The sequence below is a fragment of the Macrotis lagotis genome, chromosome 3 (genome assembly GCF_037893015.1).
Source record: "Macrotis lagotis isolate mMagLag1 chromosome 3, bilby.v1.9.chrom.fasta, whole genome shotgun sequence".
Taxonomy (NCBI): Eukaryota; Metazoa; Chordata; class Mammalia; order Peramelemorphia; family Peramelidae; genus Macrotis; species Macrotis lagotis.
This window is the reverse complement of record NC_133660.1, coordinates 258038337-258058140: the sequence shown is the minus strand read 5'-3', so window position 1 is coordinate 258058140 and position 19804 is coordinate 258038337. Positions and strand designations below refer to the sequence as shown.

The 19804-nt window shown below is 38.8% G+C and overlaps 1 protein-coding gene across 1 annotated transcript in view; it reads right to left on the bottom strand.

The window, feature by feature from the left end:
- The window catches only part of KIAA1549L (KIAA1549 like), a 146532-nt gene that overhangs the window by 67607 nt on the left and 59121 nt on the right, over window positions 1-19804 (bottom strand). The window contains exons 2-4 of the mRNA XM_074231612.1: window positions 6557-9121; window positions 5480-6082; window positions 3195-3310 (exon numbers count right to left, since the gene is read on the bottom strand). Coding sequence (XP_074087713.1) covers window positions 3195-3310; window positions 5480-6082; window positions 6557-9121 — 3284 coding nt within the window. The remainder of the gene's footprint in view (window positions 1-3194; window positions 3311-5479; window positions 6083-6556; window positions 9122-19804) is intronic.

The following is a 19804-nucleotide window of genomic DNA, read 5'->3' as shown; positions in this document are numbered from 1 at the left end:
AATTATTAAGAGAAAAAACTTGACAGATATAGTCACAGAGACAACCTTGCTCAGTGATTCCTCATAAAAACAGGCTGATGTTTGCCAAACATGCTTACTATGGTCATGGAGGTATCCAACACAGGGTCAAAGGGATGATGGGAAGAGGTGGCTTTCTTTTATTGTTTTTCTTTTTGTTTAGAGAGAGCGAGGATCTTTTGTTTGAAGATGACACCAAACCCCAAATACTACAGGGACTCCTCAATGAGATTGACTATTATTTAAAAACAAACCTTTCATATGGGAAAATCCAAATGGATTAAAAAAATGCCTACCACTCAAACTTATGACATGGGTGATTCTATTAAATTAGTCCTATACATATTTTATATAGATACAAACAAATATATATATATCTATCTTAGAGGGTCATGAATGATGGACAGTAAAGTGAACGCAAAATGAATAGGAAAAAGTATAGACAAGTTTCCATCTAAACAATCACTGTTTTTCAATGATCTCAGTTTAGTGCTCACATATTCCTGTTATGTTGTATGAATATAAATCCTAGAATGATTCAATCTAAAGAATTAAAACTATTCCAATTCAAAGGAAAATATAATGGCATAGGGAGCCCCAAATATATTATAGAAAATCTGCCCATAAGAAGTTTTTCAAGAGATATCATGCAGAATACATATGATCAGAAAAAGGGGCTGGGTCAGTCCCATATGAAGAGTGATGGATAAAGATAGACAGTCTGTGTGATTGTTGTGATTCCTACAAAATATTTTGAGAATACAGACAAAGGTTTTCAGCATATTGGATAGATTTAATGTAGAGGACTCACTGGAGAATACAGAATCACACCGGATGAGAAAACATGGATGAGCTGAAATGTGTACCCTCTGGAGGAAAGATTTGTGTCTATGAGATCAAATATCTATTAAAATATACATCATCTGTGACATGAGTTCTTAACCTGGGATCCATGAACTTTTTTTAAATGTTCTGATAAACTATATTTCAATATCTTTGATATTGATTTTCTTTGTAATCTTATGTATTTTATTTTGCTTATTTAAAAACATTTTTAAAAGGGATTCATAGATTTCAACGAATAACTAAACAAAAAAGGGTTTAAAAAAAGAAATTTCTTGCTATGATACATAAAGTATCATCAATAGCAGCATCAGTGCCATTTTCTTTTTTTTTTTCCATCAGTGCCATTTTCTATAGAAACCTAGCTCCAACAGTTGGGAGTGGGGTGACTTTTATTCCTCTGACCTTAGAGTTCCTAATTCTCACTTAGCTATCCTCTTTACCTTGGCTTACATTTCTATCAAGTGATCCAACCCAACCACTACCAATTGGAAATGTTCATATTTTAAATCATTAAATCCAAATTCTTGGTGAAGGAAACAAAAAACTGGTATATACATATGTTTATATATATATATATATTTATGTATATACAATCTTTGACTCTTCAGAACACTGTTTAGAGGGTGGAATAAGTATAGAAAAGCTCTTTTTCTGACCCAAGAAGTGCTGAGTCAAGCATCATTGAACAACAAGACACTCAACAAAGAGAATAAAATGAACATGATACAAAAGGGACCCAGGCTAAGTTTGGCAGTGGTAATTGGAGTGTCCGATTGCCAATTAGAATTCACATCATCAATTCTGATTCTCTAAAATGTGTAGAATTATGGCATTAAAATTTGGATGGATATTTCTATCACTTGTTTTTGGCATGATCAAAGTCAGTTAGCAGTTGCTAAACAGCTCAATAGCCAAGAAAAATGTCTACTTTCATATCTATATCCAACTCAAGTCAGGCTTAATTCTAAATGACTGTAAAATTTCCAGATATAAATCACTAGCTCTTTTTGCAGGTAGAAGGAAAAGCAGTGGGAAGTACTAATAGGATTGGAAACCCTATTAATGAAGTCAAACTTCTTTTTTTTTTTTTTTTTTGCAAGGCAGATGAATGGGGTTAAGTGGCTTGCTCAAGGCCACACAGCTAGGTAATTATTAATTGTCTGAGGCCAGATTTGAACTCAGGTACTCCTGACTCCAGGGCTGGTGCTCTATCCACTGAGCCACCTAGCTGCCCCGAAGCCAAACTTCTTTGCAAAGCTCTGGGTGATCGGAATATTTGACATATTTGTCAAATAAAATGTCAATCATCTAAAATTTGTCTAAATTCTCTAAAATGGGTCTTGGTTCCAAATGGCCTGTCTTTGCTAAGTAACTGAGTAAATAGGGTTAGCTCTATCTGTAATTAGCAGTGACACTTTGGATAGACCCCATTCCCTTCTCTACACCTCAGTGAACTAATCTGTAAAATATAAGGTTTGAGCTAATAAGAGGTTTTTAACCTAAACTTTTTTTTTAAATATTTGGATATCTTTCAATATATTTGGTTTCCTTTGAAATCTCTTGGATTTTATTTAATGCATGTTAAATCATTATTCTAAATTGAGGTTCATAAGTTTTGCCAGACTGTCAACAAGGTCCATGAGATAGAAAGATGAAGAACCCCTTTATTAGAAGGTATCTAGGGTCCTTCTATCTCTGACCCTCTATTCTATTACCTCCCCTCCCTCACTCCCTTATCCTTTCCTTTCTATAAAATCTGAGAGTTCAACTAGATGATCTCTGAGAGCTCTGATCTCCCAGATGGTTCTATGATTTTAACCTTCTGGGTCTCAGTTTCTTCAAATGGAAATGATCCGGTCCTCAAGAACCTGCCTTTGCTAAATCACATGGTATTGATTTTTAACCACTTTAGACATATTAGCTTTGAATAATTTTGGACCAATTAGCTTTGACCTCTCTGGACCTTAGTTTCTTTTTCTGTAAAAATGAAGGGATTGGGCTTGCTGATTCCTTATAAAGTCCACTCTGGTCCTGACATTCTTTGATTTCATGTCTCTGAACCCTACATTTCTTGTAGATTCAACAGCAGGTAGTGGAAAGGCCAGGGAGAGGTGTGTTACAGGACATAACTTTTAAGGGTTCCCTCTTATTCCATTATTGTATGTTCTATCACATAGGAAAGAGAGCTATGCCAGATCTGTGAGGTCTTTCTTCTAATGTTTAATGGGTGAAAAGAGTCTCTGTGAAAGAAAACCCAAAACTCTAGTGGGAAAGGAAAGGCACGGATGCATTACTCTGGCTTCAAATAAGGCCATGCTATTATAGCTTACGTGTGCATAGATATCATTCTGGTGGAAAGCTTTCTGCATCGCTTGGGTGAGCCCTTTGGCTACATGGGGCCTCAGGGAATCACTGATCTGCAGCCTCCTCTGGGTGAGAAAAAGAACTGTTAAAAAAAACAACACACACACATTAGTGCTCAGTAGTCACATTTCATCCTATCAAACAATCCAATTTTAACTTGTCCCTCTCCTGTACAAGTAAGACCCCACTAAGAGCCCCAAGAATAGAAAGTTCCAGAATCCACTTAAAACAATGAGTATGAATCAAATTGTAGCCATCTTTCCATGGGATAGAAACTGGAGCCAGAGATCTGAGAGGGAAACTGAGGATCCATCTGAAAAAAATGTATCACCCGGGGAAATAATTATACTGAGATATTAGGGCCACCATCTTTTTTGGGGGGAACACTTAAGCTTGCTTTGGAGGCAGAAAGTACTAGAAAGGTAGCAAGAGAGCCGTCAAACGTTGGTCTAAAGATCATACTTCTCAGGGTCCTCCTAGTTGGGGGGGGGAAATCTTTTTATGCTGAATCAGCAAAGAGAAGCAAGGAGGAAGAGGCCTCCAGGGCTCACTAACATTCATGTGTCCCTAGTATTAGCCTACTGAGCCCCCAATCAACATCAAGCCAGGATTGGGATTTTCGCTATTGTTGTTCAATCATTTTACAGTCATGTCCAACTCTTCATGACCCCATTTGGGGTTTTCTTGGCAAAGACCTTGGAACAGTTAGTCATTCTCTTCTCCTGTTCATTTTACAGATGAGAAACTGAGTATAACAGCTAATTAAAACCAACTCTAGTTGTTTCAATATTGAATGACAGTTCAGTTAAATCAGTAAAGTTGATGGAAAGAGGGAAAGGGAATAGATTTTTTTCCTCTTCTAATTTCTGGGGCCCCACATGAGGCCTTTACATTATCATTATCTCTAAAGGTTTCAATGGGTAGGCCAACTCATCTACATCTATAGATAACACCTAGAAGACATGAAAGAAGGGCAGCTAGGTGGCACAATGGAGAGAAATCAGCCCAAGAGACAGGAAGACTCATCTTCTTCAGGTCAAATCCAGCCTCAGCTACTTACTGGCTATATGACCTGGGCAAGTCACTTCACCCTGTCTGACTCAGTTTCCTCACCTGGAAAATGAGCTGGAGAAAAAAATGGCAAACCACTCCAGGGTCTTTGCCAAGAAAACCCCAAATGGGGTCATGGAAAGTCAGACATGTTTGAAAAATGACTGAACAACAAATAAGCTCTCAGAAGTTAGAGGAGATATTAGGCTTTATCTTAGAACTAAGTTCATAGCATCCCCTTTTAGATGGAATGTATATAAATATATTATTTCATTTCACTTTTAGTTTGGGGGTAGTGAGAGGAGAGCAAAAACATAGAGATAGGTGCATCCAGCAATGATGTATTCTTTAAAATAACTTATCAACCCCCTTTTTAATAGCAGAGCTGAACAGCACTATTAATAGCATCCTGTGTGTTCTAGGCCATCTCTTTACTGCAATCAGAAACTGCAATGCATTAACCCTACTGCTGCTGGTGGGATTCCAAAATGCTAGTGAAGCTTTATCAGGACCCTTCCTTTTCCTAATAACATTAATGCAATTGTCTGGCATGATAGATACAGGGTCAGCTTCAAAGAGAGAAGTCCTGGATTCAAGTCCTGACTCTGACATATCCCAGCAGTATGACTGGGGTAATTCTCTCAGCACCTCCAGGCAGCTCTAGGAATCTAAGTAATAGATGACTTGCTGCTCTCCATTTGTTTTTCACATACAAAATGTCACAGATTTGATAAAAATGAACAAGTAAAGCACCAAATTCCCAAAACAAAAACACTGATGCAGAATATATTATAACCAGAAACTATGTTCCCTAATTTACTCAACTCTCCTACTTATAGAAAGCATAACCAGAAACTAAATTCCATAATTTACTCAACATTTACACTTAACAAAGAATATCATATAGAGTATGAACTCAGTCAATTCATACACTTACACATAATGTGTTATAACCAGAAACTATGCTCCATAATTTACTTAACTCTTATACTTAACAAGGAATATATTATAACCAGAAACTGAATTTACCTCTTATAATTATACAGAATATATTATAACCAGAAACTATGCTCCATAATTTACTCAACCCTTACTTGCACTCTCTAATCCAAAGGTGGAGAAATACCTCATCACTAAAAAAATAATTTTTTTTTCCTCCTGCCTCTAAGACCTGATACACAATTGTTTCCAAGATTCTTACCTGTCTTCACCATTAGTTTCCGGGACATCTGACATTCTAGATTCAAGGTGGTTTTGCCAGTTGTGACCACAGTAGTTGAAGCTACTGGGAGAGCTGCTGATGAGTTTTCCACAGGCAAGGGAGGGAGTTTAGTCACCTTTCCTGATGTGGTAATAGATGTCAGAGCAGCCATGATGGTCAGTGGGAATGTGGTAGAGATTCTAGACGTTTCTGAGTTGGTTGTTTTGTGAAAGTCCGATTGCATGGCTTGAGATTTCCCAGGAAAATGTGTAGTCGATAACCTTGCAGCGGCTGTGATCATATTTGCCTGTGTGGTTCTGTGGGTTGTGGAAATGAAGGGGGAAGCTGTAGGAGTCTCAACTGCTTTAGTTGTACTTGCCACCATCTGAGAACCTGGTGTTCCACTGGGAGTGCCATTTTTAGCCAGCACTGGGGTCAGGGTGCTTTTGGCTACTACCATTGCTGAAGGAATGGAGAGTTTGTTTCCAGTCCCCTTGGACACTAAAGCAGCAGACAATGCAGACAGAGTGTATTTTCCCATAACCCGTGTGGCTGTTGTTGGTACCACAGTTGGCACCACTTCAGGGGGCATGGAAGAGTATGCTGCAATGAGAGAATAAGTACAATTTATGGTTGGTCACAATAAAACACAAGGAAGGGACATTGGTGATGAATGGATGTCACTTATGAAATTATTTAGTTGCAAGGGGTTGGTGCTAGGGCCATGTTAGGATATGGAGATTTTAGATCTTATAGTTTTGGCTCATTAGCTAAGAATATTTATTCTGAAAATACCATTTATATCAATTCTATGCTACTGCTCCTTTATAAAAGTATTTAAGTTCTAAATGCTTCTGGACAAACAAGTGGCCAGAAGGGTCAGAAGCAGGTCTCTTAGGAGCTCTATTTCATTACAAGGATTGTGTGTGTGTGTGTGTGTGTATGTGTGTGTGTGTGTGTGTATTTATATGTCTTTGTGTTCCTTCAGAGTAATGCTAGCTAATGATGTTGAAGTTGAAGATGCTTTGGCTGTGGAAGTGGTCATACCTGTGTGTTGAGAACCAGGAACCAAACTACCTGCATGAGTAGTTGCAACAGTCCGATTCTCAGGGACTGGAGAAGTCAGCGGTACTTTAGGTGCTGTCCTGAATAAGGCATGGGTTAGTGTGGGAAGAACAGCTGCAGGAAATGTCCGAGGCTTGCGACCACTCTGGAATGGTAGAGAAGTGCTCATCATAGGCGATGGATGGCGAGTACTGACAAATGAAGTTCTTGTCTCTGTTTCCCCTGAAAGCATTTCCTGCAAGCTGATAGGGGGAGTTACATCTGATGAGACTGGTGGAAGAGATGTCAAAAATGAATGCGATTCCGAGGGAGGATGTGAAAGGAGATGTTGATGAGTAGTTGGAAAAGCTTCACGTTGAGTTGAGCGTGGACTGAACGAAGCTTTGAGGTCTTGGGTGATGTTTCTATGAACTTTGGGCCAAAGGTCTGTAGAGTTTCCAATTGCAGTCACTCCAGATTGCTGTGTGGCTTGTTCTGGGTTTCGATTAAGGGATGGATACTGAACACTGAGCCCCTGAGCAAAGGTCAGATGCAAATTGGCCTCTTTGACATCTGGAGAATGTGTCATTTTGGCAGCTGAATTTGAGCCATTAGGAACAGTGCTTTTGGCAGAATGGGCCACTGAAGGTGAAGGGCTTTTTACATGTCCATTTAAATCATAACCTTTTTGGTGAGGCAGGAGAGGTATCGCAGATTCGAAAAAATGGGACCCAGTTTCTCTTGAAATTAAACTCTGGGAAACAGTTGTACTCATTGACTCTTGGGTTCTTTCTGGTATGGAAGAATGGAGAGTTTGGGGTGCCTCTTGCTTAGGAGCTGATGTTGTAGCTCTGGAAGTATTTGCATTTGCCACCCTGATCTCAGTTTTAGCATCTGCTCCAGGAGAAGACATCCTAGGAGCGGATGATCGCTCTGTCGGTGGGACAGGAGGAACAGGCAACTTTGAGATCATGAGACTAACTCTTGGTTCCGTGATGATAGTTGGAATGTGTTTGGTGGTCGACTCTGATGTGGCTTCACTTAAAGTGAACTGGCTGGTGGCCTCTTGAGTGGGAATGGCACCAGGAGATGTCACCATATTGGTTTTTTCATTTCCCATAAAAGTACCCATCAAACTGCCTTCTTTCCCTAAGGGAAGACTTATAGTTGTAGAAAAATGGACAGATGACTGGCCTGTCCCTAAGAGGAGCAAGTCTGTAGGAGTCCCATCCTTGTTCTTTTCTTTAGAAGTTGGATTTTTTGCCACCTGATGCAGAGTTGATGCCCTGCTTTGGGACTGCCATGGGAAACTGAGTATGGAGAGAGAGGCTGGTTCATTTTTAGCTGCTGGTGAAGAGGCAGTATGAGTAGCAGTTGCTTCACCTGCATCTGCCAAAGACTGGGTAGCTGGCACCAGAGAGGAAGGGGCACGTTTCCCAGAATGGGAGACTGCCTTCATATCCTCAGGAGCTGGTGACAAGTGCACAGGCTTGTTTACAGAGGCAAGGGCAGGTGGATTGTGTTTCCCCTCCAAGGAAGCAGCTCCTCCATCTGCATTTTGGACATTTCTGGACCCCACTTCAGGCATCTCTGATGAGCTCTCAAAAGCCGGCCAGGCAACACTTCCGTGGGCCCTTTTAGTCACTCTTGATTTGAATGGTTGAGTGCGGACTGGGCCTGAAGAAGACATATCTGTGAACTTTAACAATGTTGGGGTTTGACTTGGAAGCCAAGGGAGACTTCCAGGCGCAACTGGTGGGGAAGACAGATGGGGTATGTCTGGCATGGAATTCACAAACATAGATGTAGATGGGTTTTCTGGGTGCAGTCTCTCATTTGGGACCAGTCTAGAATACTGTGCTCTTGTAGATCCAGAAAAATCCAGACTGAGGATGTCTGTTAATTCTTGGGCCTTTCTGGATGGAGGGTGACTTGTTTTACTGGAAAGAGGGTCTAAGGAATTATCGATACTTTCTCTATGGGAAGAATCAAGGGGAGCTGTCTGAGGGAATGAAGGCACTTTGGCTGGTAGCTCAGGAAGTTTAGAAAATAAGATGGTATGAGGTGAGCCAGGAACTGATGAAGAGAAGGATGGGGATGGAAGAGTTGAGACAATGTCTGACCCTGACGTGTGCTGGTTTGGAATGGAAGGTGTTCCTAATGGTATTGGCAGAGATGACAGGACAGCACTCGACAATGTCACAGATGGTGTTTTAGACAATGGCACAAACATGCTGGGTTGAGGCAAACCTGACTCATCAGCTGCTTCATCCGAATCTCGAGGTCTTGGGTGGTTGAGAGCCTGGGCCAACTCCTTGGGAGGATCCAGGATTGCACTATGTCCACTCCCTTGATAAAGGACAGAAGAGAAATCTATCTGAGCCCTAGTTCTAGGGGGAGGGTGAGACAGAGTGGATTTGATTATCTGAAGCAAGCTTGCATTTTCTGGGAAATGCCTCATGGGGTCCTTGAGTCTATCAACATTCGTGGAAGACTTTAATTCCCAGGAAGGCCATGTTGGTGATGTTAACGTGGATCTCCGAGGGTTCGTAAATGATTGTGGGGTTAGGGTAACATTCATCCGCAGATGGTTGGTACCTGTGAAAATAAGGAGTATTCGTGTATTTTAATTTTATCATCTGGCCACTACTGGAGGAAAGAAACAAAAAAATCAAGAGTGGGATAAGGCAGGTGTTCCATTTTGTGGTGATAAAATGAGAATGAATACAATTAGAAGACACTGAAGTATAAAACCATCACACGAGAAAGAGAAGAAATCAAATGGCAGTGTCTTCTAGTCTAAAAACTGCACTTAACCGCAAAAATATCTAACATAGATAGTGTGTGAAGCACAAGGAAATTGTTCAAATTACTCAAATGTGGAACTATTTTACCTACATGACTTCTCATGCTAGAAAGATTCCCTGAGGCTACTCTAGCAATAAAAAAAATGCCATACAAGGTTCCCTTTTCCAAGTGACTGTTCAAAGGAAAAACATTTAGAGCTAGTTAAAGAAAAGGATCACCAAGCATAGACCCAGAGGATCATTCATTACAAGCCCTCACTTTATTTTTTGCCAACACTACCATGGGAAAACCAAAGATAGATAAGCAAGAAATTATTTTAAAAGACTTTTAATGGAAAGGATGCAGGGAGAAAAAAAGCATTAGATAGTTGGACACTTGACATGAACTGTCCAGCAGGGATGCCACATAAGATCACATAAGTAGGGTTTAAAGGGCCATTAGAAACCATCTAGTCTCATGTCCTGATTTTGTGGATGAAGAAACTGAACCCCAATGGTGAAATAATTGGCCCAAGGTCATCCACAAAACAATGAACAGGATCAAGATTGAACCCCTGAGCTTCTGGTCCCAGACTCAATGCTCTTTCTGGTTCATCTTGCTTCCTTCCCTTTCTCTCAAATCCCAAGGCAGGAAAAGCAATGAAGAACTCTATGTAGATGGAGATAAAAGACTGGGATGTTGCTAACATATGCTAAGGGGATGACAGGCAAATTGGTTCACTTTTCCTCATCTTTAAAACAAGGGGATCGAACTGAACAAGATGCTTGCTGATTCATGATCCAATGATCCTACCTCTAACATGTCTTCCATTTCTAAATCTGGGACGCTATGGTTTCTAATTCCACTCAAGTTCTTTTCAATTTCTTGTCTACTGATTGATTCTGTGTTCCCTGCAAAACTGCCCTTGCCCCCCCCCCAAAACCCCTCACTTGACCCATTCATTCACCCTAGTGAACATTCTATTTCTCCTTGTTTTTGTTGCCAAACTCCTTGAGAAGGTCATCCAATGCCTCCACTTTCTTTCTTCTCATTCTATGCCTACCTTCCTAGGGTGTGACTTTGGAACACATTTGACCAAATCTGCTGTCTCCAAAGTTACAGAAATCTCTTCATTGCCAAATCCAATGGCCTTTTCTCAACCCTTCTACTTCCTGACCTCTCTGCAGCCTTTGACATCATTTCCCTAGAGTTTTTAGACACCATTCCATCCTGATTCTTCTCCTACCTATCTGATCACTCCTTAAGTCTCCTTTGCTGGATTCTCATTCAGATACCCTCTAATCATCAGTGTCCCTGGAGATTCTATTGTCTTCTTTTTCAGTTGGTGAAGATCATCAGCCTCCATGGGTTTAATGATCATCTTTATGCTGATGATTCTCAAATCTAACTGTCCTGCCCCAGTCTCTCTGAGCTACAGTCTTACATTTCCAACTACTTCCTTCAAGTCCCAGTTGAGATTTTACTTTCTAGGAGACCTTTCATGATTCTCCTTAATTCTAATACCTTCCAGAATTGATGTAGAAAAATCTGAAAAGACTTGCATGAGTTAATGAAAAGTGAAGTAAGAAGAACTAGGAGAAAAATTTATATAATAACAATATTTTAAAGGGAATTAACTTTGAAAGGCTTGGTAATTATGATTGACAGTGACTAACCACAATTCTAAAAGACTTATGATGAAAAATGTTATATATCTCTGGATAAAGAGCTGATGGACTCAGAGAATAGATTGATGCTTAATTTCTTCTTTCTTCCTTCCTTTCTTCTTTCCTTCTATGTTTCCTTCCTTTGTTCCCATCCTTTCTTTCCTTCCTTCTTTCCATCTTTCCTTCCTCCCTTCTAATATCCCCTCTTCAATCATTCCTTCTTTCCCTTTTTCCTTTCTTTTGGTCATGGTTAATATGAATTTTGTTATGCACATATTTATAATAGATTTTGTTTTTCATCAGTTGGTAGGGGAAGAATACGGAGCCAAAACAAAATCAAATTTTAAACAATGTTAGTGCCTTCCCTCTATTAATTATCCCTAATTTATCCTATAAGTGTTTGGTTTGTACACAGTTTTTATATGTCATCTCTCCCATTAGACTGTGAGATCCTTCAGAGTACCATCAAATATTAGACCTCAAATCCCAGAAGAGACTAATTTAAGCTCTGGTTTTAGCTAGCATAGAAAGTAAATCCATATTCCATCTACATGGAAGATGAAACTGCAATGATTTCTAGAATCAGCCATTCTAGTTTCATTTTGTAAGAAGTAAAGGAAAAGTGAAAAGTGAGGCAGTTCTTGATTTCATCCTGTGCTTGGCAAATCCCCTTCCCCCAAATTTCAGGTTTGTCCTTTTCACATTTTTTTTGCCTTTTTTCAAGACAATGGGGTTAAGTGACTTGCCCAAGGTCACACAGTCCTATGTTACTTAACAATCCCTCTAAGCTGCTCATTGAAATGGGGCTTAAAGTCCTTTCAAATGGTAACTGACAGTAGAAGCTGGATTGCAAGACTTTACAATGAAAAACTAAACATTTTGTCATCAAAATATGGTCATCTAGTGGGCTTTACTCTACCTGTCATCAAATGATAGTTTGCATACAAGTCAGGGTATGTTATACGTGGTTCCCATCCTCTAAAAAACAAGATATAGCAAATGCACTTGAACCTTTATCTACATAGACAGTGTGCTATAATAACGTGCATACATACTTTGGTAACCAGGACAAATAAGACAAGCTCAAGTGATACAGTATGTAGCTAAAGAAGACAAATATTCTGGAGGTTAACCATCCATTCCAATGTGTTTTTGAGGACTGAATGGCAACGAGGATGGGGATATTCAAGTCATGAAGCATTTATTAAAAGTGTGGTCTTATAATAAATGACCCTTATATATATTATTTATATATTTATTTAATCAATGCTTATCAATTGATGGACTGATCATCAGGCTTAGAACATTGGGTAGGATTTAATAGTATAAGATTTGATAGGAATAAATGTAAGTCTTATTCTTGAGTTCAAAAATATTAATTCTACCAGTACAGGAGACAATGGTTTGTTGGGAGTGAAAAGATCTCCAGGGGGTTGCATCTAAATGAAAAATGAGTTAATTATGTGATATGACAGACAGGAGGCAAAATTTCCAAGAATGAAGACATTATGAAACTATCTGCTTTGGCTGAACAACATTTGAGGAGTATTCTGTTCAATATTTGGTAGCACAATGCACTAGATGACACAATAGAACATGGGACCTGAAGTCAGGAAGACTCATCTTCCTGAGTTCAAATCTGGCCTCAGGCACTTCCTAGTCATGTGTCCTTGGGCAAATCATTTCACCCTGTCTGCCTTAGTTTTCTCATCTGTAAAATGAGCTGGAGAAGGAAATGGCAAACCATGCCAATATCTTTACCAAGAAAATCCCAAATGGGGTCATAAAAGATTGGCTACAACTGACCGACAACAACAGCCTGGTATCACATTTTGAGGAAGAGTATTGATAAACTGGGGAGTCTGCAGAGGAGAGTGACTGAGATGGCCACCCATGGCATCCCAACTTCACTACACATGAGGTCAGTCAAAGGAACGGGGGACCTCCTTTATCCTGGAGAGTGAAGATATAGATGTGAGGGGACCCAGCAGCCATCTCCAAGTATCTGAAGAGTTATCATACAGATTTTTTTCTGTTTGTCCCCAGCCAGAAATGAAAACAATAGTTAAAATTTGAAAAGGGGCCAATTTAGATATGACTTAAGGGGAAATGTTCTTAGTAATTAATGCTATTTAAAAACTGAAAGGAACCATTTTGGGAGGCAGTGGATTCCCACTACCACCATGGGAGTGCTTTCTTGCTCCGATGGGAGCAAAAGCTGGTACATTAAAGACAAGATTCTTTGGGGAACAAAAAATTATGGAGTTGTCTCATTTTTATATTTTCTCTTTTTCCTAGTTATCTTTCAGATCACTGAGTAGCCAGATAACTTTGACCTCAGATCGGTGCAGTATGCATAAAGCATTGAAAATTGGGATGGAAGGGCTGAGTTCAAATCCTGTAAAATCCTGGGCAAGTCACTTTATCTCTCTCATTATATATCTCCTCATTTGTAAAATGGGAATAATATAACCTCAAAAAGTTATCAGTTATTGTCAGGATAGGAGATTATATCAGTAAAGCATTTTGCAAAGCTTGCAGTTCTCTAGAAATGCCAGTTATTACCACATAACTTTGAAAATCATTACATGAAATGGCCCTGAGGAAGATAAAAATTGGAGAATGATAAAACCAAATCAAGATAGAAGGAAACAGGTTTATATAACAGAGCATAGAGGACAGCTAGAGAAATATTAAGTTTAAGGAGACAGTGAAATAGTTTGCAGTTCAGGGACTTGCTTAAAGAGAACAAGAGGTTTTTAAAATTCTAGCATTAGAGTTCAGTAGTGGGTAATGTCAAAAGCGTATGGCTATTAGAAAATTCATTATAGAATATAAATTCTACAGCTATTTGGTTCTCTCACCAGCTATCTGTGAGATTTGGAACAAGTCCCTTGACTTTTATGGCCTTTAGATGAGTTTCCTCATTGGCAAAAGGAGGGGGTCACTGAATAAGAATTTGTATGAGGCTGCATTCCTCTGGTGTCTAAAACACTGGATCAATGTAATTCTTTCCCCAGATACAGATCTGTGCCCATCCAATGAAGATTTGGTTCCTGTCTTCACATAATTTTGTCATGGGGAGGCAGGAATACACTCAATGTGTTGAAGGGGAGTTTTCCTCATTTTCTCCCATGGCACCCAAGAATACCAATGGAGCACACAGCTTATCTATTGATTATTTCATGAAAAAAGAGAGGAAAATCCTAAAGGTTAAACAAATAATTTCTAAACATATTTTATCATGTAAAATACCAACAATCCCTCAGTGACATATTGATTTGGAGTTCACAGGATTCTGTAACTAAAATCTGTAACATTCATGCATTGTTCCATGAAAGTAAGACTTGACCTTGACCAAGAAAAGTTGTATGGCAGATCAGAAACAAAGCCAAGATTCAGAATCAACCCCTTATGAAAATAAATGAGAAAACTGGCAAGATTTTGCACCATGAAATGGTCTATAAGTCTCCTGAGGGTACAGAGGCAGTTGGGAAGCACAGTGTATAAAGTGCTAGATCTGGAGCCAAGAAAGCCTTGAGTTCAAATCCTTTATCAGTCATTTATTAGTTGTGTGATCCAAAGCAAGGTGCTTAATTTGTTTGCCTCAGTTTCCTTCTCTATAAAATGGGAATTCTAGCTCCCAAGGTGATTGTGAAGATCAAATGATCCTCATATATAAAGTGCTTTGTAAAACTTAGGGCATTACAAAAAGTTGGTTATTTATTATTGATGAATTTTGAGAGATGAGGGCAAGAAAAGGTTTGCTCCTTCTAAATACTGACCTAAGCTATGCATTCCAGATAGAAATTATTTAAAGGAAAGCAGATTATTAGATTTTTATTGCCAAAGGATATGTTCTAATCACCTGAATTCCTGTTAATATCAAAAGACATTAAAAATCTAGAGATTTAAATGAAATATAAGCCCCAAAGTACTAGCAACCATCAAAAAAACTAATAATAACTAGCAATTATTTATCAAGTAAAGTATATTCCACATATGTGTCACTGGATTATTTTTTTAATTTTTATTTATTTAAGGCGATGGGGTTAAGTGACTTGCCCAAGGTCACATAGCTAGCAAGTATTAAGTAGCTGAGGCTGGATTTGAATTCAGGTCCTCCTGACTCCAGGGCCAGTGCTCCATCCACTGGGCCACCTAGCCACCTGTCACTTGATTCTTACAGAATGTCTATGAAGTAGGCTTCATATCGTTCCTATTTTATGAGAAGGAAACTGAGGCTGAAAGTGGTTGAGTGACCTGTCCAGTGTAAAAAGGTTCATAAGCATTTAAGACAGGATTCAAAGGCAGGGTTTTCTGTCTTCAAGTTCAGAGTGCTATTTTTATCATGTCAAGGATAAGACAGTATATGCATCTATAGAACCCCGTCCTGGTCAGACCACAACTGGATCCTTATATTTATTTCGTATGGCCATAATAATGATCTGGTTGGGCTTTTCTGAGGATTACACGAGATCATAAATATGGAAAGAACATTGCAATATCAAAAGTGCTATGGAAATTGTTCTTGTTCTTGTAATTTAGAAAGTAGCCCATGGAGGGCAATCAGCACCATACTGGATGAGGACTGAGTGAAGGAGCTGGGAATATTTAGCACAGGCATTGGGGAAGATAATTTTGACTGCCATAAAAAATAAAGAGACTGGAGACATGGAACATGAGGCTTTTACAACAGTCTAGATAAGAAGTAATGAAGACCTCCCTAAGCTACTCTTTTTCTAGAGATGACAACCTAATTTAATATTTTCCCTTATTGCTTCAATCATTCTCTCTCAGGAGGAGGTGGAGAGTACTTTTCATGAGTTCTTTAGAATCACTGAATCATTGTACTGTTTGGCATTGTATTGATCAGAGTAGCTAAGTCTTCCAGAGTTGATTGTCATTATAATATTGCTGTTACTATATATATAAAATGTTCTCCAGGTTCTGCTCACTTCCCTTTGTATCAATTCATGTCTTCCCAAGTTTTTCTAAAATTTTCTTGCTCATCATTTCTTATAGCATAATAATATTCCATCACAATCACAGACTATGTCTTGTTCAGTCATTCCCCAAAAGAAGAGTAACCCCTCAATTTCCAATTCTTAAACAGAATGATTCTAAAACTTACTAGACAATTTTTTCTCCTTGCTTTCTCTCTCCCCATGCCTGTCAGGAAGTTTTCTCCTTGGCCCAGCTTAAGGAAAGAGCAAATTCTATTGATTTCCAGCACTCAGGAGGTGAAACAAACAGTTCAACCCACTCATCACCATGAGTGGAAGAAATGGGAATAGAACCCATCTGTCACCTCTCTGTCAGCAAAGAAAACAAGGGTACTTGGATGTACTCAAAATGATGCCCAGAGAACTCATATTAATAAAAAAGGCAATAATAACCAGGGTGACAAATAAGGAATCCCAAAGGACAATCAAAGTAAATGCTGTCATCAAAAAAAACCCCAAGAACAAACCATGGCCTTGAAAAAGAAAATGGCCTGATTACATGATGAGAGCGAGGGGATGAGCCATAGACAGCTCTTGTGCTGTATTTCAGATGTCAAGAGATCTTGGAGTAATCAAGAGAAGTCAAGAAGAGCCCCCATTCAATAGATCCCTCTGTGTTATTGCAGGATATGGAGGAGAGCTGCATAAGATGGGCTGGCAAACACAGGGAGCAAACTACATGAATGGAAGGAATGTCGATATTAAAGCAAGCATTGCCCCATTGGTGTGTTTGAGAACAGGAGAGCTCAAATTTTTACAGTACCTTCAAGCTTCTAAGATACACTCTTTCCAGCAACTTTCAACCTTCAATCAAGTATTATTGGTTGAATATTTTACAATATTTTACAATTTCATTTTACAATTGAAGAAACAGAGACTCCTATCTTCTATAGGAAGGTTTTCCCAACCCCTCATCATTCTAGGGCCTTCCCTCTATTAAGCACTTCCCATTTATATCCCATTATATCTTTTTTATATATTTGTTTGCATGTTGTCCTTCATTAGATTGTAAGCACCTTAGAGCAAGGACTCTTTTACTTTTTTTTTATTTCACTAGCATTTAAAATAAGTAGATGCTTAATAAAAACTTATTGGTGGACTATACATAGTAGCAGGAAGTAGAAAGTATTTAATAAATGTTTGTTCACATCTTCTTACCCCTTCCTTTCCAAGTCTTTTCATCACCAGATTAAATATCTACAGTTTTGTTCATTCTCATAATTCATGAAATGGAAACCCTTTGCTTTGCCGGTCACCCTCCCCTTGATACTCTAAAGTTCATCAATGTTCTTCCTAAAATGTGGAACCAAGAACTGAACACAATACTCTAGCTGTGGTCTGATGAGGGCAGAGGACTATGGGATTGTCACCTCCTTAACCAAGTGATGACACACGGTTGTACTGTGTCCATCATCATCTCATGATGGTAGCAGCAGTGGTGATGATAAATGATAGCTTTTCATGTATGACAATTCTATAAAGTGGACCCATTTTTTAGGTTTTTGCAAGGCAAATGGGGTTAAGTGGCTTGCCCAAGGCCACACAGATAGGTAATTATTAATTGTCTGAGACCGGATTTGAACCCAGGTACTCCTGACTCCAGGGCTGGTGCTTTGTCCACTGTGCCACCTAGCCGCCCCAGTGGACCCATTTTCAGAAAAAAGTTTCACCATTTCCTCTGTCAGGTGTCCAAAGTTGGAGGAGTTCTAAGGTAAAAAGAGTCAAAGTAAACTAATATGACTTGGGCATTAAAATTTTTCTTTTTTTCTCAGAAACTTCTGTTCACATTTCAGTTCAATCCAATAAATTTTTATAGATCCTGGAAAACCAAAGACAAGATAAAAATAGTTCTTTTATATTCTATTAGGGAACATAACACATAAACATATATGTGATAAATTAAGGAGAGAGTGAATGCTAACAGGGCAATAATAGAATCATTCTTTAGAGTTGAAAGGTACCAGAGATGCCATAGAGTCTAATTCCTTCATTTTATAAATGAGGAAACTGAGGCTCAGAGAAGTTGAGATTTGCCCAAGACCACACATAGAAGCATCAGAGGTAGGATTAAAACCTAGATCCTTAGTCTCCAGAGCCAAGGCACTTTACCTGACACCATACTACCTTCCCATAGAAGATGGAACCTGAAGTGAGTCATGAATGAAGTTGGGGATTCCAAGAGATAATGATGAAGAAACAATATTTTGGACATGGAGAATACCATCTGTAAAAGAATGGAAGTGGACTATGGGATATCAAGCTCAAGGAACAACAAAAAAACAAATGGAAAGGAAATGACTGTATTTCCTTCACCTATTAATCAATGGCTTTTCTGATCAATTGGGTTCCCAGTTGGGCAGCTTCAACTACTCACATGTTCTCTTCAAGAATTATGATATCAGGAAGGTGATACCATGACTTGCAATGGCTTTTGACTGGAACAACCAAAAGCCACGTCATCCCTATTATTAGTTTTTGTGAGAAATCTCATTTTCATGTCATTTGAATCCACAGCCCTTATATTCAATAAACTCCAGTGACCCTCTAGGATCAAATACTCTTCTGTGAAGCATTTAAAGTCTTCCCATATACTTATATATTACTCCCCTCTACACCCTCTTGGGTTCCACTTGCTATTCTGGACACACAATCCTCTATTTCCCAATTCCATGCTTTTGCAATGTTTGCTTTTCATGTTTGGAATGCCTTCTCTCCTCAACTATGCTTCTGGAAATTCATGATTTCCTTCAAAACTCAGCTCAAACCCTACTCTCTAAGTAAAATCCTTTCTGATCCCCCATCTTCCCTTTTTAGTATCTCCCTTCCTTAGAATGTAAATTTCTTGAGAACAAAGATTTTTCACTCTTGTCTCTATTTCCAGGGCTAAACAAAGTGCCTAATGTAAAACAGGAATTTAATAAATGCTTTTTGATTCATCAATTGATTAGTTTTCCTTTCTCATTGCTATTAGTACCAGAGGGATGTAAGGCCATTTAAATCAACCAGGCCGAAAAGTCTCTTAGGCCAGATATGTCCACTTTCATCAAAGAAGAGAAGGTAAGATATCGGAGAGAAGGTAAAAAAATGACAAGATAGGTAGGCGATATTTATGTTGCATTGTAAAGGTTTGAGTTTTAACTTCTCTCCAAAGCATCAGGCCCATAATTAAGGACTCACTTAACAAGCCCAGTAAAATTAAGATTTCTTCCATATTTAGATCCACCACCCAATTCCCCTCCTTTCAAGAGACAGACTAGCCTAGCTAATTACAGAGTTAAAGTGATGGCCCATGAATAATTGTAGACACTTGCCTAAAACCAAAAATGGGATGATAAGCAAAATTAACTCAAGATGGAGTAAAAAAAAAAAAACCAGCTTTCTAAATTAGGCATACTATAAATGTGGATTCCTGTCCTTGTGTCAATTCAACACTAATTAAGAATTACTGCGTTCAAAATCAGAGACCCAAAGACAGAAGTGAAATACTTTCTGCCCTCAAGGAGTTTACATTCAACTGGAATATTAAATTGGACTGAAACTCTTCTCTGTATATTTTACCACATGTTCAACCTTCTATCCATTATGGAAGTCGGTCTCATAATCACCTTGAACAAGGCTCTTCTATCAGACCTCAATTTTCTATTATAAAAAACAAGTTAGGCTGTTAGACTCTTTGCAAAACACAGTATTAAATTGCTTTTGTACAGCCGGCTTTCTATCCTGATGTGTCCAATTTCCTCCATAAAAGTACATAACTTAGATTTGAACAACAGAAACAAATAACTTCAATTTCAGTTTGCAATTCATTTCTGCCCTTGTCC